The sequence below is a fragment of the Strongylocentrotus purpuratus genome, unplaced genomic scaffold (genome assembly GCF_000002235.5).
Source record: "Strongylocentrotus purpuratus isolate Spur 01 unplaced genomic scaffold, Spur_5.0 spur5_scaffold_6, whole genome shotgun sequence".
NCBI lineage: Eukaryota > Metazoa > Echinodermata > Echinoidea > Camarodonta > Strongylocentrotidae > Strongylocentrotus > Strongylocentrotus purpuratus.
In genome coordinates, this window is record NW_022145612.1 from 61,525,247 (window position 1) to 61,551,811 (window position 26,565).

General features: G+C 39.2%; 1 protein-coding gene across 1 annotated transcript in view; it reads left to right on the top strand.

The window, feature by feature from the left end:
* The first annotated feature begins 998 nt into the window (after nt 1–998).
* The window catches only part of LOC578599 (low-density lipoprotein receptor-related protein 6), a 34,434-nt gene continuing 8,867 nt past the window's right edge, over nt 999–26,565 (top strand). The window contains exons 1-22 of the mRNA XM_778758.4: nt 999–1,204; nt 2,604–2,708; nt 6,196–6,375; nt 6,754–6,929; nt 7,490–7,732; nt 9,785–10,001; nt 10,540–10,674; nt 11,583–11,709; nt 12,855–12,999; nt 13,637–13,753; nt 14,250–14,516; nt 14,899–15,052; nt 15,753–15,893; nt 20,069–20,186; nt 21,268–21,415; nt 21,936–22,064; nt 22,311–22,553; nt 23,296–23,455; nt 24,065–24,192; nt 24,567–24,839; nt 25,440–25,565; nt 25,977–26,153. Of these exons, the coding sequence (XP_783851.3) occupies nt 2,656–2,708; nt 6,196–6,375; nt 6,754–6,929; nt 7,490–7,732; nt 9,785–10,001; nt 10,540–10,674; nt 11,583–11,709; nt 12,855–12,999; nt 13,637–13,753; nt 14,250–14,516; nt 14,899–15,052; nt 15,753–15,893; nt 20,069–20,186; nt 21,268–21,415; nt 21,936–22,064; nt 22,311–22,553; nt 23,296–23,455; nt 24,065–24,192; nt 24,567–24,839; nt 25,440–25,565; nt 25,977–26,153 (3,457 nt within the window). The 5' untranslated portion in view covers nt 999–1,204; nt 2,604–2,655. The remainder of the gene's footprint in view (nt 1,205–2,603; nt 2,709–6,195; nt 6,376–6,753; nt 6,930–7,489; nt 7,733–9,784; nt 10,002–10,539; nt 10,675–11,582; nt 11,710–12,854; nt 13,000–13,636; nt 13,754–14,249; nt 14,517–14,898; nt 15,053–15,752; nt 15,894–20,068; nt 20,187–21,267; nt 21,416–21,935; nt 22,065–22,310; nt 22,554–23,295; nt 23,456–24,064; nt 24,193–24,566; nt 24,840–25,439; nt 25,566–25,976; nt 26,154–26,565) is intronic.

Sequence of the window (26,565 nt, forward strand, 5' to 3'; positions counted from 1 at the left end):
CAAACGAGCGAAACAGTGTATTATTTGTTTTATAAGACGGGTTAGCAATTCATTCTTAGAATATAGTCTACATCTAGAGTATAGATAGATATTAGATCTAGATCTAAGTTTAGATCTCACTAGATCTAGGTCTAGAATATTTTAACTTTAGATCTAGATATATCAGGTTACTCTGCAAAAGTAACAGATTGAATTACGCGAAAGCGACATCGGCAGGTATTGAGTGTCTTATCAAATTTTGATGGGAGCTTTTTTTTGCACGGTGGGAAAAACTAACACACGCCCACGTGATGTCACCAATCGGATTGCTTAGATTCCAAAACCCGTCTTATAAAAGGAAATAATCATCATGATAATTAATTAAGGCCGTTAACGATCGTAATAATGTAAGTAAGTACTTCCTGTAAAATAATAACGACGCTAATAGGCCTATTTGTTATAATATAGACATGCACTTTAGATTTTTTTTTTTAAATATGAGAATAAGTCTTATTTAAACAATTCAATTTATTTCTCCACAAATTAATGCCAAACATAGAAAAATACATTAAAAAAAAATACATATATACGATACAAAAATAAAACATGTACAGCACATATAAAGCGACTCCATATGGTACAATGCATGTTTAAAAAGAAAAACAAATCAGCAAATGTAGAAGGGGTAGTCAAAAATCAAAAATACCCCCCATAATAAAAGAAGATTATACAATTAAAAGTAAATAAAAGGTCAAATGATGAGGTGGTACTAATATGTGAAAGACAAGCGAGAAAATATCAACAGCAAAACCTTTTGAAGATTAGAGGAGAAATAACACAGCAACAGGTATTTGACACAACGTTCATGGTGATCAGGTAAAATTTACATACTTTAACGCTTTCTGCTGATAAAACAAAAAATGACAACAATAACAGAAACTTAACCTTATTCTCGGTATTACGGCGGTCTCGTCTATAACACCCTCCCGCATAAAGTACGTAGAGGCATAATCAACACGGCTCAGATTACGTGTTTGTAGATTGTAGTGTGTGCGGAGAGCGAGACGGCAAATTTAGACTTTAATACAATGATCTCTGGACCCGATAGTCATTGATAGTGGTGGCCGGGAAATCAAACTGATAATATAGATTCTTCTCTTGGCATTCTGAATCTTCTCTCTGGAAATTATTTATGGACTTTACCTTGAATTCAGCGGTGAAATAGGTAAGTTTGATTGTTTTACTTTCGGGGTATGGTGATCAAATGTGTAATCATTGTTTAATACGATCGTTGAGCTATTGATAATCGTTTCACGATAATTATGATAACGTTACAAATAGGTCTAACAATATGAGAGATTGGGAAACGTCTTATACATTGTTATGCATGCAATTTGTTACTAGTTGCGCTTTATACCCAATATTATGTTTGTAAAAACAACTGTAAAATAATTCTATCATGCACAGTACAATTAATTAAGTGAAAAGATGCGTAAAAGTTTTAGTGAAAGAAGTGAATGCGTATAGAAAAGATTAATTCTTCTCCATTGCTCTTCTTTTACATGTTGATGGTTGAAAAAATTCTATCCTGTCAGTTAATTCATCGGGATTATTCCAAACCAGCCGTTCTGGCTGTTTTAATATTGTACCACTCCGAGTATACATACAGTTATATCTCTTTTTAATACAAAGGTATTCATCGCTCTTTTATTTTGGTGTCCGAGAAAATAGCATCGTAATGATTCTGACAAAATTTGCTATTTTCTTAAGCTGGCACGAACCAGCAACATACATTACACCACTTTCCTTGATAAACATTCAACACCAAGTTTTTAGATTGGGCTGTTTGTCGAATGTAGGTCTAGTTCTAGGTATTACGTCCATCACAAATAAGCCACAGTAGTCACGTACATAAATGGTTGTATAAAATTGACTTCCCTAAACTAGCTCAATGAATCGTTATATTGTGACCTTTGACTTGATTCGGAGAAATAATACCACTTGAGAACTGATCGACGTCATAATACTGATGATTCATACAGTCAATATAATTATAACACGATAACAAGCGTACACGTACTTTATGATGAATGTTTAAGAGATCTGTATGTAGAATAACACATTGTTGTACTCCTATGCCATTTACAATGAACTGCAAAACAGTATATCTTAAACGTATTGTTAGAGCTAACTATATTTTCCATGGTTATACCTGTTTATATGTGTTTTAAGTTTTGTTCATTGCGTGTAAGTGTAAGTATTTCTTTTGTTAGTAAGACGTACATAACTAACTGAAATTTGAACATATTAATTCTACTGTATAAGCTGCTAAGGAAGATCTATGAGAGAACGGAAGCACTGTCAGGTTATAAAGTTGATTCTAATAACATGATCTCTGACAAGCACAAATACACAAAGGTACAAGAAGAATCTAAGTCACAATTTTTACAAAAACCAATGAAAAAGTTAATACGTATAATTATATCTATTCAGTCGTAATCATTGGACTTTTGATCAAACAAACAAACATAAAAACACAATCTTGTACTAAATGTCAGTTATGTTTAAACTAGCATATCTATAGTTCCTGTTTTATTTGTGCTCATAATTTCTCGATGTTGCAGTGATATCATCAGTTCAGGATCTGCTCAAGGAATCGTCCGACGAGGACCTACTATGGTGTACACGACTCTGCTAATCGCCGGAGTAGCCTATATCTTCCTCGCATTGTAAGTTGGACACTTTAAAGATTCAAACAAAATCATAAATGAAGCAAGAATGCATACATGTATAATTATGACTGAAGAAAAATATTTTTATACATATGGAGATTTAAAAAAAGAAGAAGTAGGCAGCAGTTACCACAGTTATATTGTACACCGGTGGCGGATCGTGTGAGGGGTATCAACATTTAAAGGGATCCGATAACTTTGTCTCAGATTCTGAAACAAAATCCTGCAAACAAAATCCTGCTCATGCAGCAATGATAATTAAAAACCTTTAGCTCAGTCAGGAACCCCATGACTTTTACAAGCTGATCTTCTGTCTGATTATCAAGATATTTATGAGTGGAAATCGAAACCAAATTTTGCGTTTTCCTAACGGTTTTCATAACTCTACAGTCTATTGTGGAAAACGAGTGGCGTAAAACCGGTCACTCAAAGATTTTTTACTTTTTGAGGCACTTCTTGATCATTTTGAATCGCGATTTCTTTTTTATAGGGCTTCAATATTACACCATATCACAGACACTGATAACACGTAGGGCCGTGCATCTCAGATTTAACATCGTTAAACGATGCCTTTAAAGATACTATGTATTATTTGCAGCCAACATCAAATTCTGTAGAACTTTGAAGGAATTATGAATATGCCATGTATGCCCTATCTGTGAAATTTAAACGTTAGCAGTGTCCTAATATTCAAATTATGCAAGGAAACCCGTTTACTTGCTAGACTTCACTGTCAGACACTATTGAGTGACTGGCTGGCTTCTTTGCTTCTTTGGTAATAACATACATACAATGAGCTGTAAAGGGTACATGAGCATTTGTCTACATCAATAGCCCACTTCTTGTTATGGTCAAAATTAATCTGATTTAATCTTTGCGCAGCATAAAACATACGATCATTCGGTACAATGGTCTACAAATCAGACTATTACTTACTGGCTCTATAGCTCTTAAGTCGATTCAACAGCTAATAGTCGTTATTTGTCTACTTAAAGACATTTTCAAGCCTCCTTTTTGTTAGGGAAGTTCTAAATTAGTATTATCTTTCAAATGCCGTTGGAATTTAACCTTTTCATTTTTTTGGCCTCCAAATGGGACATAGTACCTTTAAAAGAAATCCAACCTAATGAAAGCAGAAAATATAGTGAAACAAGGTGGCGAGAGTTTTCAATAGTTTGGTCCAATAATAAGGGGAGTTTTTAATGTTTGAAATATGAGATCACTAAGTCTATTCGAATCTCAAATTGGCAATTTGGTCAATGGATTGTGACGTAGTCACAGACAACTCTCCCGTTTGCCGCGTACAACAATTTATTAATGGCTGTTTTCTCCTTAGTGGTTTGGCTGTGGAGTATTACTCAAATTCATTGGTCTTCTAAACAATAAAATACCCTCTCCTGAGTCTTATATTTTATAATGTGAAGATAATTTTTGTCATTTTATGTGTTAAAACAAATCAAAAAAGTTGTCCAGCAGACCGGCACTTGTCACAGTGACAGTACCGATCCAGCCAATTTGAAGTACTGAAGCGTTTGGTGATCATGGTGATTACAACTTTCAAAAAGTCATACATTTTTTTTCTTCCCGATTTCATTAAAACTTTTACTTGTCTGCTTCCCTGGTGTTTCTGCTTTCTTTTAGCGTAGTTGTCTAGTAAGGTTGGAAACTCTTTAAATTACTCTTATTTTAATTCCTCCCTGATCTGAGTTAATTCTAAAACAAACACATAAATGCCTGAGACTGAGTTACTCTGGTCATGGACTACGACATGCCTACATACGTATTCGAAACAGAAAAGATTCTCATTGATTCACTCCAGCTGTAGCATTACCTATATTTCCTGTTTCATGGCATTGATACAATCTAACCCGGAAATTTACAAAAGAACAGAAGGGAAGTTCAGTTTCCTGATTTGGGCCAAATCTGCAAAGGGAATTTATTTTCATAACTGTTTGTGTGAATATGGCCAGTGTTTTCACCAAGACTACTTCATATAAACTTAAATTTTCGTGATCTCCTCTCTTTAGACACACAAGATAGTTTCCAAATTCATTCAGTTATTGACTCTTGGGGGCAAGACCCAAACCCGAAGAAGACAAAAAGTAATTTGTATTTGGTGTTAAAGGTACTATGTCCCTTTTGCAGCCAACCTCAAATTCTGTAGAACTTGGCAGGAATTATGAATATGTCATGTATGTCCTATCTGTGAAATGTAAACGTTAGCAGTGTCCTAATATTCAAATTTTGCAATGAAACCTGTTTACTTGCTAGACTTCACTGTCAGACACTATTGAGTGAGTGACTAGCTTTTTCTTCTTTGGTAACATACATAAAATGAGCTGTAAAGGGTACATGAGCATTTGTCTACATCAATAAACCACTTCTTGTGATGGCCCAAATTAAACTGATTGAATCTTTGCGCAGCATAAAACGTATGACCATTCGGTACAATGGTCTGAAAATCAAGACTATTACTTATTGGCTCTATAGCTCCTAAGTCGATTTGACAACTAATAGTCATCATTTTCCCACTTGAAGAAATTTTCGAGTTTTTTTTTTTTTAGGGAAGTTCTAAATTAGTATTATCTTTCAAATGCCGTTGGAATTTAAACCTTTTCATTTTTAGGCCTGCAAATGGGACATAGTACCTTTAAATACAAATGATAGATAGCTAATATCTTGTTTGATTTCCCAATGCCATACAGAGGACATTTACCGTGTCTAGGTAAAAGTTCATTATATTCATGATCACAGTACTCTACTAACAAGTGCAGTACACAATGGTGAAACAAAGATATAATATTGAAGCCTTGTTTATCATACCTAAACGATACAAGCCTCTGAATATCACATACGTTATCTCGGACTTGCCCTTTATCTGGCTGCTGTAAATACAATTCTTAGAGAAAGCCCCATGGGACGTACGGATTCTAGTAACATCCTAAGGACACAAGCGCATTTGACTTTGTACACCGGTTTCTCTTTTAACAAAAACATGACTCACTGAGTCATCCCAGTTCATTCAAGATATTATATACATGTACCCACATATTTATTTCTATATTTGTAATACATGCATGCATATATGCATTTAAAATATTCTGGCTCCCCTCTCTCTCTCTCTCTCTCTCTCTCCGCTTCCACCCCTCCTTCCGCTCTCCATGCTTCTCTCTCTCTCTCTCTCTCTTTCTCTCTCTCTCTACATATGTGATCAGGGCAGTGTAACATAACAAGTCGGAATTTAAATGTATCGCCCCAAAATTAACTGTACCCCTTTTAATCAACTACTATAGTATATAAGTTTATCCGTGTTTAATAGCGAGCCATGTAATGAATAGGAAACATCAAACATCAAAGTTATTGAGAGAAAGTTACATTTAAATCAATTAATCATTACTTTTCCATGCATTTGAGCACATCACTAGGGATTTGTGTCCTTTTGTTATCCTTCTAACTTGTCTTGAAACACTTTTTTTTTGTAAAGGCAAGCGGTCGACGCTCAAATCCATAATGTCTCGGCTGGTTCGGGAACAATCCAATCTCCAAACTTTCCACGCTGGTACCCTAATCTAGAGCTGATCGAATGGAGGATACAGAGTCCACCAAACACACACATCCGGCTCCGCTTCCTACTTTTCAAATTGGATGAAAGTGACGACTGTGTGTAAGTGTTTTGATTTTGGTTTATGGCTCACTTACTTTTAAAAGGTATAATGGTGTTACAAGCATGTTTGTGTGTGGGAGAGTAAAAGGTGAAGGGGGGGGGGGTCCCGTTGGCGGATTATGCTTCACCTAACTTATGTTTGGTAGAAGCGCCATAAATAATGTCGGCACATGTAGTATAATTAAATTATAAGTCTTTTAAAAGTACTTTGGCAAGTTTAAGAGATTTTTCATATCTTTAGTTAAATATTAATGTTCAGTCTCAGTCCATGACTTAGTTCACATGTACATGTATGTCAAGTGCTTTGTAAATACATCAAATTTACCTTCTCGTCCAAAATATTGATGCAACTATGATAGCCTTTAATTCCCCCCACAGTGCAGATGCATTGTTTGTTTACGACGGAATTGGTGACAGCGGGTCACCGTTCTTAGGCCGTTTTTGTGGAAGTGGGCTTCCACCGATGTTGGAGTCCAGTTCCTCGTTGATGACTGTACGATTTGTGTCCGATTTTCAAGAACAACATGACGGATTCGTTCTCACGTATGAGGTCGGTAAGTAAGAGGATATTAACAGTTTTATCATTTTAAATATCTAAAGATTTTACAAATCCATTTTAGAATTGTGTATAGGCCCTCATCTACTGTCATCAGTTCATATTGGCATGGCGGATAATCGACACAAACTTTGGCGATGCTAGTTCTGTCCATTATAGTTCTTGTCGGTATGACTGGGCTCATCTTGGGCCTCGTGTCCTGGGATGTTCATTCTGAAGGTGTGACATAGAGCTGTTCCAGGGTTTTACCATGAGCCCCCTCTTTGCTGAAAGCTAGATTTTACAGAATCACCCCCACCCATTCGACCCGAAAAGAAGAAATGCATTGGTAAATATCCCTTACTGAATAATGATCAAACTGCCCATGATTTCGGATATTGCGGTGGAATGCCCAATATTGTCCATTGGAGTTTAAATATTTTTGCTGTCTGAAACTTGCATTTAGATTAAATAATATGTACATTGTCTATATCCTTTTTGATAGTCCTACTCTTTTCATATTCCACACATCTGCGTAGACGTATTGATAGGCACCTTAATGTCCTCTCCCCTATTCAGTGGACGATATACTTGGATCACGGATAGTATGGACGGAAGTACATCCGGACACCGAGATGGTCCGGTTATCCAGTCTCGGTGCTGATCCGCTCAACATGGTTACACCCGAAGGAACTCTCCAATCGACAATCACCACCGATATCCACTATCGAGTGTCCCGGGGGTCCTGGGGTGCAGTGGCCATCAACTATGGCCAACAGCACATCTTCTGGAGCGACCGAGGGCTGAAAAGAATCATTGCTGGTGAGTGCAGGCGCGGATCCAGGGGGAGAGCGGGCCCTGCCCCCCCCCCCCCGCAAAAAAAGAGAGAGAGAGAAAGAGAAGGGAAAGGGAAAACGGAGAGAAAGGGAAAGAAAGAAGAGGAAGAAAAAAAAAAGAAAAAGGTGAAAAAGAAGGAAATCGGGGGGGGGGACCGAAAGGGCCTTGCCTCCCAGCTGTTACCTACCCCCCCCCCCCCCCGTCAAAAAATAAGAGAGAAGGAAGGAAAAGGAAAGAAAAAGGGAATAGAGGAGATAAAGGGAAGGAACAAAGAGGAAGAAGAAAAGAAAAGAAGGGGGATATCAGTTGTAATTTTCACGCCAACAAGTTGCCCTTGCCTCCCCCACCCCCGCCCAAAAAGAAGGGGGGGGGAGGGAAAGGTAAAGAGGAGAGCTACAAGGGAACAAAAACTTGAAGAAGAAAAGAAAAGGGTGAAAAGTAGGGGGAACCGTCAAAAACGTATGGATCGGAGGGGGCCGAAAGGCCCTTGCCTCCCCCATCAAACTTAAAATAGAGAGAAGGAAGGGAAAGGAAAGGAAAAGAGGAGAGGAGGGAAAGAAAAAAAGAGAAAGAAGAAAGGTAGGGGGATCAGTTGCGATTTTTTCCCGCCAACAAGGTGTAGATCGGGAGGGGGGGGGGCACTGGCGTAATGATTGGGGAGGGGGCTTGGAGGGAGACAGATGCCCCCCAAAATAATTTAAACGTGGTTTATTTCTAACTCCATACCGGTGATTTACAACATAATGTTGCTGAAATGACATAATTTTCCGAAATTTTTCCTCAATCTTTAGTAAATTATACTTTTGTATGCGTTTGTTGGAAAATGGCCAATTCCTAAAGAAAGACAGAAAGAATAGTAACCTGCCTTTCTCACAAAATAATGAGGTGTCAAGATTTGCTCATCTGACCGTGAATAAATGCATAAAACCCCTGAGCTTCCGGGGGCTCTGCCCCCTGGACCTCACGCCAATTAGTGTCCTGCCAGTGTCACGAATAAAGTATCAAAATATGTTCATCTTACCGTAATTAAATGCCTAAAACCCATGAGCTTCTGGGGGCTCCGCCCCCTGGAACCCCACGTCATTTCGTGACCTCCCAGTGTCACAAATATGGTATCAAAATATGCTCATCTGAGGATAATTTAATGTATAATACCCCTGAGCTTCTTTGGGCTCCGCCCCTTGGACCCCACACCCATTTGTGTCCTGCCAGTGTCACAAAAAAAGGTTTCGAAATATGCTCATCTGACCGTAATTTATTGCCCAAAACCTCTAAGCTTCCGGGGGCTCCGCCCCCTTAAACCCAACGCCATTTTGTGACCTGCCAGTGTCACAAATTAGGTATCAAATTATGCTCATCTGACGGTAATTTAATGTATAAAACCCCTGAGCTTCTGTGGGCTCCGCCTTTTGGACCCCACACCCATTTGTGTCCTGCCAGTGTCACAAATATCTGTATCAAAATATGCTCATCTGACGGTAATTTAATGTATAAAACCCGTAAGCTTCCGGAAACCCCACGTCAATTCGTGACCTGCCAGTGTCACAAATAAGGTATTAATATATGCTTATCTGACAGTTAGTAAATGCCTATACCCCCTTAACTTCTGGGGGCTCCACCCCTTGATCCCCCGCGGGGCTTCGCCCCTAGACCCCACGCCAATTTACGCTACGCTGTACCTGATCGTAAATACCACCTCCATCTACTTAGAAAAACGTTCAGCGTGGACTGCATGTAAGAACGGGGGTGATGCGGATTTTTTTTTTTTTTACCCCCCCCCCCCCCCCTCCGAAAAAAAAAAAAAAAAAAAAAACCTTTTTGCTCATTTCGCCACTGCCGGTGTCACCATTACGTACCAATATTTTGCTCGCATAATTTCAAATTTGGACCCCCCCCCCCCCACTAAGAAATCCTGGATCCGCGCCTGGGTGAGTACGTAATTTATTTCCAGAGAGAAACATGCATACATTGATAAACAATAGTAAACAGGTGTATTGCACATGCAAAATAAATTGCTTTTAAATGATTTCTGCTCAGGGAGAATTGGAGAAAATTCTCGGGCTGGGCCGTTTTTCCAAGGCACCTCCGATTCCGTCAATGGAATCGCCGTCGACTGGCTGACGGGTAACGTATACTGGACCGATGCTGTATACGACTGGATCCTGTTACATAGTTCGGATGGATCTCGGTACGATATCGTGGTCGATGAGGGACTAGATCAACCAGGAGGCATAGCGGTCCATCCTATCAGAAGGTTGGTAAAGAGCATTCGAATATCGTAGGTCTGGACATCAAGTGGGGAAGTAGCATCAAAGGGGCTGGGGCACGAATTTACTCGATGGATGTATTGCAAAATGATAAGGCAGTCAGCTAGGGGGAGAGTGTGGGAGGGAGGGTCATAATATCTTTTCACATTCTTTTGCCCCTCTCCCATTATTTTCCATTTCCTTGTCTTTCTTTTTTTCGCCATTAAATTTCTTTTCCTTTTCTTTCTGTTTTCCAATGAAGGAATAAGTGCCCCTTACCCTACATAAGGCTACGCCACAGGTAGAGCATATATATATATATATATATATATTTTTTGTTTACTCAAGTCGCCATCTGTTACCTTCTACATAGCCAAACTGGTACCATTTTGATCATTTCCCCCAACAAATTATTCATAAAAAACAATAACTGAAAGACATGGAAATCACATCCGCCATTTATTCTGTGCTTTTTTAAAGTTAATTTTTAAACAATTTGCTAATTGTTAAAGGTGCTATAATCATCATTTCTTTCTCTTTGATAAGCTTCCTATTCTGGACGGATGCTGGAGACGAACCTAAAGTTGAGCGCAGTGATCTTGCCGGTGGTAATCGAATAAAACTGGCCACTACCGACGTGGTCACTCCACGCGGAATCACATTGGACTTCGACACTGACCTGTAAGTTGGATTCTCCGACTTTATCAACAAGATTACATGTCTGTGGGTTAGGGTTGGGCTTGGTCCTCTCAAAGTAATGTGTGTGGCGATGAACATGAAGTTAATCTAATTTAAAGTACTAAGATTCATACCCATGCAACGGGATCGTCAATGATTATGACCTATAAAACATGTTGTAAATGAGTTATTCTAATTTGGTATGTGAGACAATCATGTCACAAAGTAATGTATGTTTCTGTGAATGTCTACCTCGTACTTACTTCATAGAAATATCCTTTTCATAGTTATGTCCGAGTCGGTCACGATGGTTTATATGAATAATTTGATCAACTCCAAAATCATTAATAAAGTCCAAATTTTCAGCATATTAGTCAGAAAACAAATCGTCCGCTTATAGCTCTTACTTATAATTTTACATAGAGTTAAATCCACTTTGTTCTAAAATGTATAACTATAAGACATGTTTTATTCGGAATACTAACATTTGGACTAGCATACAGTGGCGTATCCAGACAATTTTCTGAGGAGGGGAAAATATACTTACTGTGATCCGTCTATGTTCAATCAGGAATTCACTTTCCGAGGGCCTTGGGGAGGGGGTATCGCAAAAATGACCGATGAGTTAATAGGCTGACTTATTTTGTGAATTATTCTGTGCGTTATTGTTGTCCCATACCAATTCCCTGATCTGCTAACTATTAGGTTTTAAATAGTTACTGCATTTCCTTTTCTTGGTCAGAAATCTGTCCCTCCTGCAAATACGTTAGTAACTTCTACCAGAGCTTTTATTTAGTTTATTTGGATTATCGTGATGACGGATCATTATGATCGATGCAGTTTATGACCACGGAGAACATGTGATGACAATATATTTGAAATTGCTCTCCCCCTTTACTGACGTCTTTTAGGGTGTATTGGGTGGATTCCGACCCGTCTGGCAACCGTGTCGAGGTATGTGATATCCTTGGTGCAAACAGACGACAACTGTACCGTACACCTGCCTACGAGGGTTTCTTCGATCTAACTATCTTTACGGTAAACGAGGAAACAATTCTTGAAATGATTTTGATGTCATCTAGTAATGATAATGCACTCATACTTCAGTATAACACTGCGAAATGGATTTCCAACCGACTCCAAACCTGTCCTTTTCGGGGCTCAGGCTCAGGATATTGCAATCATTTGTTTGATCCAATGTCGGTCTGGTGTAAGGGTTTGCCGGTGTAAGGGTTTGCCGGTGTAAGGGTTTGCCGGTGTAAGGGTTGGCCGGTGTAAGGGTTTGCCGGTGTAAGGGTTGGCCGGTGTAAGGGTTGGCCGGTGTAAGGGTTGGCCGGTGTAAGGGTTTGCCGGTGTAAGGGTTGGCCGGTGTAAGGGTTGGCCGGTGTAAGGGTTGGCCGGTGTAAGGGTTGGCCGGTGTAAGGGTTTGCCGGTGTAAGGGTTTGCCGGTGTAAGGGTTTGCCGGTGTAAGGGTTGGCCGGTGTAAGGGTTGGCCGGTGTAAGGGTTTGCCGGTGTAAGGGTTGGCCGGTGTAAGGGTTGGCCGGTGTAAGGGTTTGCCGGTGTAAGGGTTGGCCGGTGTAAGGGTTGGCCGGTGTAAGGGTTGGCCGGTGTAAGGGTTTGCCATTTCGAAGAAGAAGAACGAAAGAAGTACGAATACCATTTGTGTAAATGTCAGGGTTGCAAGTTTGGCACTGTTTCTGGCTTTAAATGACATGGGCCACTATTTATGTAAAAATGTGTACCTATATACTTTATTATTACGCATCTTTTAATATACCTCTAAGTTAATTGCCTTCTCGTCAGTATTAAATTCGTATAAACGTTACTTGAGAACAGCTGTTTTTCAATTAAAAAGGAGAATCGATCACGGATGCAGAGTGAGAATAGGACGGTTAGAAAAACAGAATCTTTTTACTGAGTGATGAAAGAGGAGTATCGACGGTAATGGTGCGATGTTATGTGTTACATTAAAATTTCTACGATTTCAAATTGAGATACATTCTTTTTTTAGAAACAATTTTAAGTGATAGCCAAATAACTTATAACAAAAGTGCTAGAAAGGACAATCATGATTTTGCAAATTGTTGAGTTCTGCTTATGCTGTAACTGGCATGTTGGTGGATTGCTTTTAAAGACACTTAATATTTTAATATTTACACCTCTTACTGGCCTTTTATTGTAGAACTTTATATACGTTACCGGAGAAAATACGAGCACCCTACACTTGTTGACGAAGGACACTGGCCAGTTTGTTTTCAGCCTTAATCTTCCAAACAGACCTTATGGCATCGTCACTTTCGCTCCCGATACACAACCACTAGCAGTGTGTAAGTCATCTATCGAACAAAACATTTTATGAGCTCATAATAGGTAATTTAGAAAAGAAACAAAGAAAGACACAAACAAATATACAAACAGACAGACGTGTTGGTCTGCGTCATAATAACTGTAGATCTGAAAACGTATCAGATTTTGGCACTCTCGACAGATTTCCCTTATATCAAAGTGAAGACTGTTAACGTTCAGGACCTATAAGTAACGTGATAGATTTTTGTTTTGCACACTACTACTTGGCCACAATACTACTTGTAGATACAATGTAGTGTTCAATATTGGGATTTAGATTGCTTATGATCAAACAGATCAAACCATTGTTTACTGAATTCCAGTGTTAACTAGATAAAGAAATTCGAAACGGTGTTATTACACACCTTGCGAAACGATCTTGTAAGACTTACATGTATTTTACTGAGTTTCATATTCATATAGGTCGCTGCTCACATCTGTATTATCAACATCCTGAGGACTATCAAGTCACATTAACCAGGACTTAATGCTTTAGAATAATTATTAGAGACAGTCTTGACCACTTCTTAATTTCAGTTTTTACCGCGGTTGAGTAAATGCATTACGGATATCAAGATTTCAGTTGCCATGTCTTGTATTATCTATTTTCCTGTAAAGCCCATTGTAGCAGTAACCCATGTAGCTACCTGTGTGTCGGTGGTGGGCCTAACGGATTCACGTGCCTCTGCGGAACTGGAAGACTCCTAGCTGCAGACGGAAGAACTTGCAGGGATGGTAGGAATTAAGTTTACTAGAGTACGGGTCTATTTAGAATGTCTGAATCCTAACCTGCAAATTATTAGTAACATTCATGTGAAACTTCATTTTTTCCTTTTTGGTTAGACTGCGAGTTATCGTTAATCTAACCCAGACTAGAACGAAAGTATCGCCTACATGTCTTGTTTACACGTCACTTGGAAACAATTGCTTGCAATACAAAATGAGTCGCGTAATGTGCATCACATAATATGTAGTCCAAAGAAGATCTGTACACATAGGGATAAGTACATAGCTTTAGAAGTAAATATAACCGTGTAGAATTAATAAAGAAAAAGAGCGGCAGTTCTTTTTTTTTGGAATCGTATGATAAATAAGTAGATTTTAATATTATCTTTTCGGGAATGGGTATATAATAGTATAATAAGGTATCAATGTTTTATGGACAGTGTTGAAGCAAAATACGAAGGAAGTCCTTCATGATAATGTTTGCAAATGGATCTTTCTTTTCCAGAAAGAGCCATCAGTCCACCCCAGCTCTTTGTTGCCTCTCGAACCAAGCTTTCCATGTACCCGAGTAATTTTCCCGACATTACCATCCCTGATGATTTCAACATCACGAACATGTTAGTAAACCGAAATCACGCCGTCGCGCTCGCCGTTGACCTCGAAGACGGCTTGGTGTTCTACAGCGATGTTGCATCAAAGGCCATCGGAATGGCAAGCTTGAGGGTGGGCTCGACTGTCCGCTACATCACGGGAGCGACCGGCTCAGTCGAAGGTAGCATTTTACTAAGACATATTTTTCTATGTTAATGATTACAGCTTTACTGTAAATAATAACTCTCTTCCGGTCATTATTTGTAAACCGGAGGCCATTTTGGACGCCATTCTTGTGGTGGCTTTTGCCCCTTGTAAGTAGTATGAATGGATTACTCGACTTTCGAAACCAAGGTGATATACATTAGAATCATACCTCTAAGATGAACATATTTTAATGTATGGCCATATTTGACGCCATTTTGAAAATAACCAGTGAATTGTTCCTTATGTCAAAACCGTTCAAAAACTATTGTTGCAGTTATGCAATTTACATTTTAGAGGTTGCACGGGCCGGTGCATTCACGATTCGTAATGATGAAGTTAGCCCTTTGTCTCTATAGGCATGGCTGTTGACTGGTTGACGAAGCATCTATACTGGACAGATAATCCTCGTGGAACCATCGAAGTATCTCGCTACGACGGATCTTACAGGACAACTCTTCTTAAAGACAAGGTACTCAGACCACGAAGTATTGCCATCGATCCTGCCAAAAAGTAGGTTTCTTTCGTTTATAGTATTTTCACCGTTTTCTTTTGTAGCTAGCTATGAAGCAAGCAACTCCTTTTGTCTTTTACGACTACGCCAGAAAATGCTTTAAAATACTGGTGCTCATGCATGGAGAGGTCATAGGCTACTCAGCAAATAATTCAAACAAAATAGTGGTTCTTATACTCCCAATGGATTTCCACCTATTTTGTGACTATATTCTAACTAGATTAATGTCACATGAAGCATAAACTCATACCGATGCAAAAGCTAAGCGAGCAAGAATCCATGGCAAGGGAACGTCCACAGGAGGGGGCGTTAACTAGCTTGCTGAAATTAAAGATTGTGTTAAGCTTGGGTAACATACCATGATTAACCTCCAACCAGTGAAAGTTTTCTGTGATATATAAAAGTATTTCAAAATGCATTCGTGAAGGGTAATAACTTTGACTTGTCATACAAGTCTATTTTGAACAAAACAGTCAGTGTTTTTAGCCACTTTAAAGGTAACGACTATCATGTATATCTTTTGCCCTTTCTTCCATTCTCTAGATCTCTGTTTTTATTAACATAAGTATGAATGATGTATATTTCTTAGGAAGGATTTGCTCGTATTAAACATATTCTCACACAAATATTACGTATTTATGTAAACGAAAATATTTGGAACATATCACCTTTTATTTGAAATGTTTTGTCTTGATGTAGAGTCATGTTTTGGACAGAGTTTGGACCGCCTACTCAGATTGAACGAGCCTCTTTGGACGGTACAGGAAGGATGGAAATTATCGGTCCCACTCAAGGGGTAGGCCAAATGAGTGGTCTTGTCATTGACTACAAAGAAAAAAGGTTTGATTTTATTTCATTTGATATGTTTAGGGGCAAGTCAAGATTTTAGTTTGTCTGTTCACTGTCTTAAGAGCAGGGTATTTTACCGCAGGCGCGGATCCAGGATTTCTTAGGGGGGGGCCCACTTTTTTTTGGAGGGGGGGGGGGAGGGTCCGAAAAAAAATCGAAACGACTCAGCCAGCCGCTAAATAAGCAGGGGGGGGGGGGAGTGGGGGAAGAGGACACTTTTTTTTTTGGTCTCGAAATTTGAAAATTTGACGTTTTGTTCCGTTGGGGGGGGGGGGGGGGTGAGGTCACCTTTTTTAGGTCAGCCATTGGCCTATTTAAAAAAAAAATCACAGAAAGGGGGGGGGGTGCTCCAAAATACACACATAAAACACCGATGGGGGGAGGGTCAACCCCCTAACCCCCTCCCCCTTCCGTACGTGCCTACTCGTCTGAAATAGTTTTTCCCCTCACGCGCGAAGCGCGGAAGCTTTTACGTTTCATTAAATCATTAGAAAAAGAAGACGATTCGTTGTACAGTTTTTTACTCTTAATCCTCGTCTTAATTCATCCCCCTCTCCCGCGCAAAGCTTGGAAGCTTTTACGTTTCATTAAATCATTAGAGAAAGAAGATGATTCGTGCGGCGTTCTCGACTCTTAATCCTCATCTGAATTCAGTTTTCCCCTCCTCCCTCCCGCGCGAAGCGCGGAAGCTTGTACGTTTCATTAAATCATTAGAGAAAGAAGACGATTCGTTGTACCGTTCTCGAAAATAATCCTCGTCTGAATACAGCTTCTACGTTTCATTAAATCAATAGCGAAATAAGACGATTCGTTGTACCGTTATGACTTTTAATCCTTGTCTAAATTCAGTTTCCCCCCTCCCACGCGAAGCGCGGAAGCTTTTACGTTTCATTATATCATTAAAGAAAGAAGTTGATTCGTTGTACCGTTCTCAACTCTTAATCCTTGTCTAAATTCAGTTTTTCCCCCGCTTCGACGTTTCATTAAATTGTTAGAGAATGAAGACGATTCGTTGTTCAGTTCTCGAAAATAATTTAGTTTCCCCCACCCGCGCGAAGTGCGGAAGCTTCGACGTTTCATTAAATTATTATAGAAAGAAGACGATTCGTTGTACCGTTCCCGAAAATTATCCTCGTCTGAATTAAGTTCCCCCTGCCCTCCCCCCGCGTGTAGCGCGGAAGCTTTGACGTTTCATTAATTCATTAGAGAAAGAAGACGATTCGTTGTACCGTTCTCGACTTTTAATCCTTGTCTGAATTTCAAATATGTTCTTTGTCTATTCCCTTTTCTTCCTACGTCCTCTTCCTTTACACTCCTCTCTTTTTTGGCCGGCGTTTATTGGGGGACCACCCCACCGCCCCCCTGGCTACGCACCTGCTGCCAGATCAACATATGTTGATACCTTGTCCGCCCCGGAAGCTCAGGGGTTTAAGGTTTTAATTTACGGTCAGATTAGCATTCAGTGGTCCGCCTTAGCGCCCTAAACGGGGTCCAGGTGGCAGAGCCCCGGAAGTTCAGGAGTTTAGGCATTTAATTACGGTCAGATGAGCAATATTTTGATACCTAATTGTTACAATGGCAGGTCACTAATTGGCTTGGGGTTCAGGGGGCGGAGCCCCGGAATCTCAAGGGTTTTAGGCACTCAATTACGGTCAGATGAGTATCGAGGGGCCCGCCTAAGGGCTCTTGGTTGGGTCCAGGGGGCAGAGCCCCCAGAAGCTCAGTGGTTTTAGGCGTTTAATTACGGTCAGATGAGCATTTTTGAGACCTTATTATTTATGAAACTAGCATGACACTATTTGGCGTGGGGTCCAGGGGGCAGAGCCCCTAGAAATCAGGGGTTTTAGGCATTAAATGACCGTCATATGAGCATCTGAGGGCCCGCCTTAGGGCCCTAGGTGGAATCCAGGGGGCAGAGCCCTTAGGATTTTAGGCATTAATTTTAATCATGGTCAGATGAGCATATTTTGATACCCCATTATAATGTGACACTGGCAGTTAACTATTTTTCTCTCTCGCTCTCTTTCTTTCTATTTCTCTTTAATATACTTTTCCAAAAAAAGTGTGGGGGGAGGGGCTCGAGGATCCCGTTCCCCGCCGTTCCGCGGGCCCTGATATGTAGGCATCTCAAGAAGCATTTTCTTGCCTGGCTGTAAATTTAGGAATTTGTCATTTTCCAACAAACGCATGAAGTGAGGAAAATTATCTCATTTCAGCATTATTTGTTAACCATCGTTATGGAATTATAAATAAACCACGTTTGTATTCTATTTCTCCAGCCCCCCCTCCCTTATCAGTATGCCAGTGCCCCCCCCCCCCCCCCTTCCCCCCCCCCCCTCCGATCTACACCTTGTTGGCGGGAAAATTGCAACTGATATCCCTTACCTTTCTTCATTCTCTTTTTTTCCTTTCTCTTTCTCTCCTCTTTCACTTTCCCTTCCCTTCCTTATCTCTCTTTTAGGTTTGCTGGGGGGGGGGGGAGGGGCACGGTCCTTTTGGTCCCCAACCCGCTCCACACATTGTTGGCGGGATTACCCGCAACTGATCTCCGCTTCTTTTCTCCCTTTTGTTCCCTTTTAGCTCTCCTCTTTTCCTTTTCCTTCCTTCTCTCTTTTTTTTTAGCGGGGACGGGGGGGGGGGGGGGGGGGGGGGGGGAGGTTAGGGTCTTTTGCCCCCCCCCCCTCGATCCACAACTTGTTGGCGGGAAAATTGCAACTGATATCCCCCTTCTTTTCTTTTCTTCTTCCTATTTTGTCCTTCCCTTTATCTCCTCTTTATCTTTTTTCTTTCCCTTTCCTTCCTTCTCTTTTATTTTTTTATTGGGGGGGGGGAAGGGGGAGGCAAGTCCTCCCCCCGATCTCCTTCTTCCCTCTTTTCTTCTCTTCTTCCTCTTCTTTTTCCCCCTTTCTCTCCTCTTTCCCTTCTTTTCCTTCTCTCTCTCTCCCTTTTTTTTTTTTTTTTTTTTTGCGGGGGGGGGGGGGGGGGCCAAAGCACGCTCGGCCCCCCCCCCCCTGGATCCGCGCCTGTTTTACCGACATCGTTACCACTGCTCTAATGTATTTTTACTTGCGCCATCTTTCGGTAAAGGCGTTCATAGATTGATTTTTGGTTCCTTTATTCAAGCATCACCATGCACGGGTCATGCAGTTGGTGATGCATTGTTGGACATGGCTGTCAAAACACCGGGTCATTGTGAGTAGCAGATGACAGTACACGTAAATCTTACAAGCCGTCAGTAGACTACCCTGCCTTAAAGTTTAATAGCGCTTCTTAGAGCTAATAAATAAAACAGACAATGAAGTGAAATGAAATCTGAATCTGAAATATGAATGGCATAAAGATAAAATTGCCTCCTCTCCCACAATATAATACACATAGTGTAATAATTTAGTAATAACAAGATTGATAGATGCAACAAGGGGTGCTATGGCAGCAAGAAGATGCTTGTAAATAAGCAGTGAGGTGATATCATTTCCTGACATTCATCCTGCACAGATAAACGTCTGGGTAATGCCGTAATATTATTTTAAACGCATCGTGGGCAAGGGCGCAAGCAACTGCTCTGTTCTCAAATCATCCGGCTTAGCGAACGCAGCTCTCCTTTTGGAGACCACTAATATAAACGTCACAACAGTTATTGGGACTTGATTTGAAGAAAGGTATGAGTTTTTCCTGGGGCTAACACTTCAAATGGTTTGATGAATGATGATCGCATTTGAAAACAACAAGAAATAACGATCCCTTTTATACCAGATTTTCTTTATTCCCCTTAAAATAACATGTAAAAAGACAACAACAACAATATATATATATATATATATATGTGTATATATATATATATATGCATCTGCACAAAACAATATATACAATCTTTTACATTCTTCTATATGACTGCTTTCATAAAACACGATCGTCAAAATGTTGAGGATAAAAATTATGAACATGGACAATTTTAATAACCTATAGTACTGCCTATAGACGTATGTTCAGATTGATTACGTAATACAATTATATCACTGTCATGTTTGCATACATTTCAATAGGTTAACAACAAGACTGTTGTATTTGTGTACGATTGATTTTTTGAAAGTCTTTTACGATTGTGTAATAAAGACATTCTTATATATGATTTTTGTATATATTTGTTTACTTGCATCAATATATAGACTTTACTTTGCCGACATCGCTCGAGGGATTATCAGCAGTGTTGACTATGACGGTGGAGGAATTAGACAGGTCATTTCCAAACCAAACTCGTTATTTTTCGAGGTCACCCTTTACAAGGTATGAACAAGGCAACAACTACAACAACAAAAGGATCAATTTACTAGTCGAGTTAATAAGCGAGTTCGTAAATAGCTCTGGAACGCATGACCCCAAAATATCCACAGATCTTAGACACGATGGATACTTTCCACAGCCCATGCGCAAATCCTAATTACGAACTCTGGGCATCCTCTGAGCATCCTCGCAACTCACATCCGCTGCAGCTGAAAACGGAAAGAGGAAGTAAAGATAAGGTACATGGAACGTCTATACATCGTAAGCAGCACGGAAATAGAAAGGATGTAAGCGTATGCATCTCGTATATAAAGTATTCAAAGCTGTCATCCACTTCCATCCGCTTTCATCCGCTAGGCTTCCGATGAACATCCGTTTAACATCCCCGCTACATACTACCCACGTCCGTTATTTTCCGTTCCGTTTTGGCAAATTCTTGCAAATTTTGTCCTTTTCTGGAACGGATGAAAACGGATGGAGCCACCCTCGAAATTTTGCTCGTCCGCTGTGTCCTCTATGCATACGTGTTGTGTCCATCGGCCAGTGGGACCGGGCCATAATGATTTGATAGGACGTATCATGAAATGACACAATAAATGCAGACATAAAGAAATCATTAAAACGCTTAACAAATATATATATATATATATATATATATATATATATATATATATATGTGTGTGTGTGTGTGTGTGTGTGTGTGTGTGTGCGTGCGTGTGTGTATTTAAATAGGGATGACGTGTAGACGATTGCAAAAACATAAAAATGCATGTCACTTTCCAGTGCATAAGACTTCAAATAGGTATTTGTATGTTGCTTGACAAGAACCCAAGAACAACAGTAGTCGGAACTTCCCAATTTACTATAAATAAATAAGAGACAAATAAAATACAAAGAAAACATGAGATAATCTTGATCCATGTGGCTGTTGAAAGAAAATAGATATAACCTATATATTTAATGAATGATAAGCAATGCGTGGCTGTTTTTTAATAAATATCCACAAGTGATAGTTATCAGTTACATAGAGGGGTTAACGTTTACAATATAAACATATATATCGTTTAGTCGTATTTTCTTGTAGGATTACATCATGTGGACTGAACTTGGACCGAATCAGGGAATATTCATAAGCAACAAGGAGACTGGTGAAGCAGTGAGAGCATTTCCAATGACAGAAGAGGTGTATGGTATCACCATGTATGCGGATACAAGGCAGAAAATAATTCACAGTAAGATCAAATCACTTCTTTCGATTCTCTTTCATTACTAAATACATTGTCACTGCCTTATGAAATGAAACCTCCTCATTAGGCAAAACATTGTTTTCATATAATTATGATCTAGTGATATCATTATACGGTACGTCGAATGTTTACGATGACACTAGTTTATTTCAAAGTTATCATGGTATACACGTTTTTATTCAGAAGTTGCAACGACTTTCAAATAATAATGGCATTTCAAAGCATGCAATTGGCTTGTATTACCCATGCTATACATTTTCAAAAATATTGTTAATTTTATTATCAGCAATACAGGTAATTGCATTGTTTAAAGAGGACGTGAGTGCGTGCCTTGTCGGGGATCGATTCGGACGACTTAGCATTCCCTGACAACAGTATGTTTGAAGCACTCGAATGCTAAATCACCAGAGCGACATTCAGATTAGTATTTCAGTTTCGGTAATAATAATAATAATAGTACTATTAGTGTTAATAACATGATTAATGAAAGGAAATCTGTTTTTAGATCCATGCAGATCTTACAATGGTGGATGTCAACAGCTATGTCTAAACTCTTACGAGCAGACGAATGGATATGTTTGCCACTGCTCAATGGGCTACTATTTAGCAGACAATGGCAGGGACTGTCACTCAGGTAAGTTGTATATTTTAAAATTCATGAATAATAATCAATATTCGGAAAGAAAAAATGAGTTGATCTTTCATCATACCCTCATCATTGTGCATTAATCAAAATAGACGTTTCACCACCATTTAGTTATCAATTTAGACAGGTTGTATTTTAAAGAGGATATCGGTGTTATATTATCTGGTATGCGAAACTTGGTTGTATAGAATTGCTCAATTCTCAGACCAATTTATGTCCTTTTCTCTCATTCAGATTTGGTAGATCATGATTTCCTCCTTGTAACGGACACGTATCATCGGGGTATCTACCAAGTTGATCTCTACTCAAACTTTAAACCGGAAGCACTACGATTGAATGGGGTCAAAAATCCCATCGGTATTAGCTTCGATCCCGTGGAAAGGATGGTGTACTGGACAGACGTCGAAAAGCGGGAAGTAAACCGCGCGTCTCTAGATGGTAGCCGACAAGACACTATAGCCATAGAAAACATCGGACGTAAGAAGGACAAATCGTCTACAGACTACAGAAAGCGAGGAGGGCGTTTACTAATATACTTTCATACAGAGTTAACGCCCTTCATGGTTTCAATGGATTTAGATTTGAATAATAATGCTAATTTACTGGCATTTACCTTTTCTTTTGTTTTTCTTTTTGTTACAGAGAAAGTACAGCAATGACAAAAATCTGGGAGAAAATGATTCGTTAAATGATCTTTCTTTAAACATGTAATACATAATTTCTACCCGCGATTGTACATTATGATGAGAATTGGTTTCAGTATATTTTTACGACCATTACATTACCAGCCTTTATAAGTTATTACTTCGTACGGTAGGCCCTAACTTGTCGGAGATTGATTGATTCGGTACCCACTTCAGGCGTTCTGAGTGGTATCAACAAAATGTGTCATTAAAGGGCAGTATAAGGGTATGACTTCGATACAGTACTACCTCCATTATGCTTTTGTACTCTTTTTATGCAGTGGAATGGAAATTCACTATCTTAGGAATCACTTAATAAAGGATCACTTCACTTTGGAGTCAATCCACTCCAAAAGAGATTGAACTACTCTTTAGTGGGTGGATTCTACTTGCTTTCTTTTTTTAAATCTTAGCGTGGATTCATCTCAATAACGAAGTGACCCGTAATATGAGTCCAAAAAGAGTGTATTTCCACTGATGTTCATTTAAGGAGTAATCATTTTGAGAATGAGTGCTTGTACCCATGCTGTTTTCAGAACCAGACGGCATTGCAGTGGATTCCATCTCGAAGCTGGTGTATTGGTCGGATCTTGCAACACGTTCTATATCTGTATCTACCCTTGATGGCTCAGACCGTAAAACGCTGGTTACAAACATCGCTAAACCCAGAGCAATCGTTCTGCATCCTGTTGAAGGGTAAGGCATATAACAATAATGATTGATGAAGATTTATTTACAAACAAAAGTGATCCAAATGCAATGTAATGGTCAATTCAAGGAAAAGAGTGTCAGGAACGAATTATTATTTAAAAAAAAAAGCTTTTCAAAAAGATGACGAAGCCAATTCATGCGATCTTCTACGATTTTAACCCAACTAGAAGTAAAGACCCTGACCTATACCAACAATTTCTCTTTTTTCACTTTCTGTTATTTTATTTCTTTGCTGTATTTTAGAAGGGAGGGACGTTTTGATAAACTCTCTTTATAGTGTACGCTTTTAGTATTTTTTAAATCACATTCTAAAAAGTCTACTGCTTTAAATCGTAGCATAATGTTTCTAATATTTATGAAGTGTTCCCACAGGTTTATCATAGTTTTGATGTAGATCAACAATTTCAGTGGACTCTTTTTGAAATTATGATGATTACATATGGTAACGTATTTTCCCTCTAATGCTTGAAAATTATGGACAAGTAATGTACAAAATATATGAATTTTCGTGTTAACAAAACATTTATAATCAGATTATTTGAAATTCAAGAACTTCAAATGATCATTTAACATCATACTTCCCATTGCCGTTAGGATAATGTTTTGGAGCGACTGGCGGAGTAGTACTGTGATTGAACGGTCGTACATGGACGGTGACATGCGCAGAGTCATCATAAACACAGGCTTAAGATGGACTAATGGGTTAGCCATTGACTTTGAAGGTAAGTTGGGAAGAAGTTCTTATTAGGGTTATCAGCTATTTTCTAGAACCATAGGATGTGGGTTGAGCAATTGTTCAAAACTTTCAGGAAATACGTGGTAAATGCTCTACTATGTTTCATATTTTCCCTTACTGAGTATATAAGGAACTGTGGCAATGGTAACTATTATAGAGAATAATTAAATGTATAACAATCCACTGTCACACACAATGTACCAATAAGCAGGATATCAAAAAAATTGTAGTGTTGAGAATGTAAAACCTCTGTATCAACACTGTCTTAGTAGTATCATAAGCATATATATCTAAAGTTGTGAGTGCAACCCATCACTCCTATTTCTTTCTTTTTTGCCACTCCTAATTCTTCTCAATCAGAAAATCGTCTCTACTGGTGTGATGGTGGTCTAGATGTGATTGAGTCTAGTGACTTCTCCGGTCGTGACCGCCGCGTCGTTCTCAACCTCGGTGACGGACGTCACGCCTTCGGAATATCGGTCATCGATCAGTCGGTCTACTGGACGGACTGGATGGTCAAGGGTTTGCTGAAGGCGGACAAACTAACCGGACAGAATAACGTGGTGCTTGGTAAAAGAGACTTTACGAGACCAAACGCCCTCTTTGCGGTCACCAACGCGTCTCTTCCATCAGGTTAGATTTTAGAACTGAATGCCTATACCATCCCGAAAAAATACATCTTAACATTTGAGTTATGAATTATGAGCTTTGTGTTGATTCATATGTGTGACCAGACGGTAAAATTGTTATTTCATCTTAAACTAGATGGTAACAAAGTTATGATTTTGCAGGATTAAATTGGAGAAGCGATGACAAATTTGTGTAAGATCAAATTGTACGCCGTCTGTCTGGCACTCAAATCCGAAGAACATTGAGAAATGAAAAAGAGGTAATATTTAATACAATGAAATACTTTCATACAGTTGTCAATTTTGGAACAAAGAGAGAAAGATAATATTTCTTGATTTATTCTCCGGACTACCAAGAAAGCTGCTAAACAGAAACTTGTTTGAAGGCTTCGTTGCACTTGAATACTGTAGATAGGCTTCGAGGTGCAACCACATTTTTTTGCCCGTATGTCTAATTCATGCAGGCCTTCCTCATATTAGTGACTATGATAATGACATGTCCGATATTCTGTATAAAACGTTTAAAAAGATATTCTCACCTCATTAATGATCATAGATATTCCATACTTCAGTATTACTGATGAAATATCAATCTGATCAACAGGAATCAATTCATGTTCTGAGAACAACGGAGGCTGTTCAACTCTCTGCTTGCCGACAGCCATTGGTAGATCATGCGCTTGCGCAGATGGAGTAGATTTGGCACAAGATGGTGTAACATGCGTCTCAGGTAATAAATCTATCATTACTCCCGTTTACATCTTTATTTACCATTCTTAGTTTAACATCAATTGAACGTGAGATACAGATGGAACATTTGCAGTCATCGTGCTTTAAATGTTTTTTTTCAGTACTGTAGATATGTAGATTCATACTGAATGTCATAGGAAGACAAAACGTTTTACAGTGTGTAAAATTAAGCGCATAATGGACATTTGTTACAAAAGTGATGTCGTTTTCATTGTAGCAAAATTAACAATTTGGTTAAAAAATTAGTGTGTTATGAAAACAAAACATTGATAGGTTAACAAATCCAGCATCCGATAATTGCGCTTCTGTCCCATATGTTCCAGTCCAACATATTGAGGCATCTCACTATAGTAACACAATCTTCTCATAATCATGCCGAATATACTTTCAGAACTGGACATTCAGTGTCCACTAGACTTCATATATGGAGGCGTAGAGGAGTCATGTGACAGATCAGCCGGAAGTACTTGCTCGGTCATATGTTACTCAGGTCTCGTTCCGGCCGTGGATTACGTCATCTGCCAGAACTCGGGAAGCTGGGACATACCACGAAGTGCTATTTGCAGAGGTAAGGGCTGATATCATGATTCTTGTTATCCTTCACCCACGAAAGTAAATGGTGGGTTGTGGGGCACTTTCAATGAACATTTCGAAGGTCAATATCAGATGGTTATATTATTTAAACTATATTTGGCGAGGCATAAATAGTCTCCATCCTGCAACATTGAAAGCAAAATGGGGCATTTTAGCATCTTCATATAACATTTTCGAAAACCTAAGGTGTTTTTACGCTAACCTGTATCAATCTGCTTGAAGAGTTGTATTAGAAAAGAGCGGGTGGAAGAATTGTTATTTAAACTTATGGAAAGGGGAATTAATATTGATATGTTTGTGAGAAATACTTCACTCTGTTACTTTATTGATTCGACGTAGTTAGAAAAATACTTCAATGGAGTTCACTCTTTTTGTCATTCTGAGAA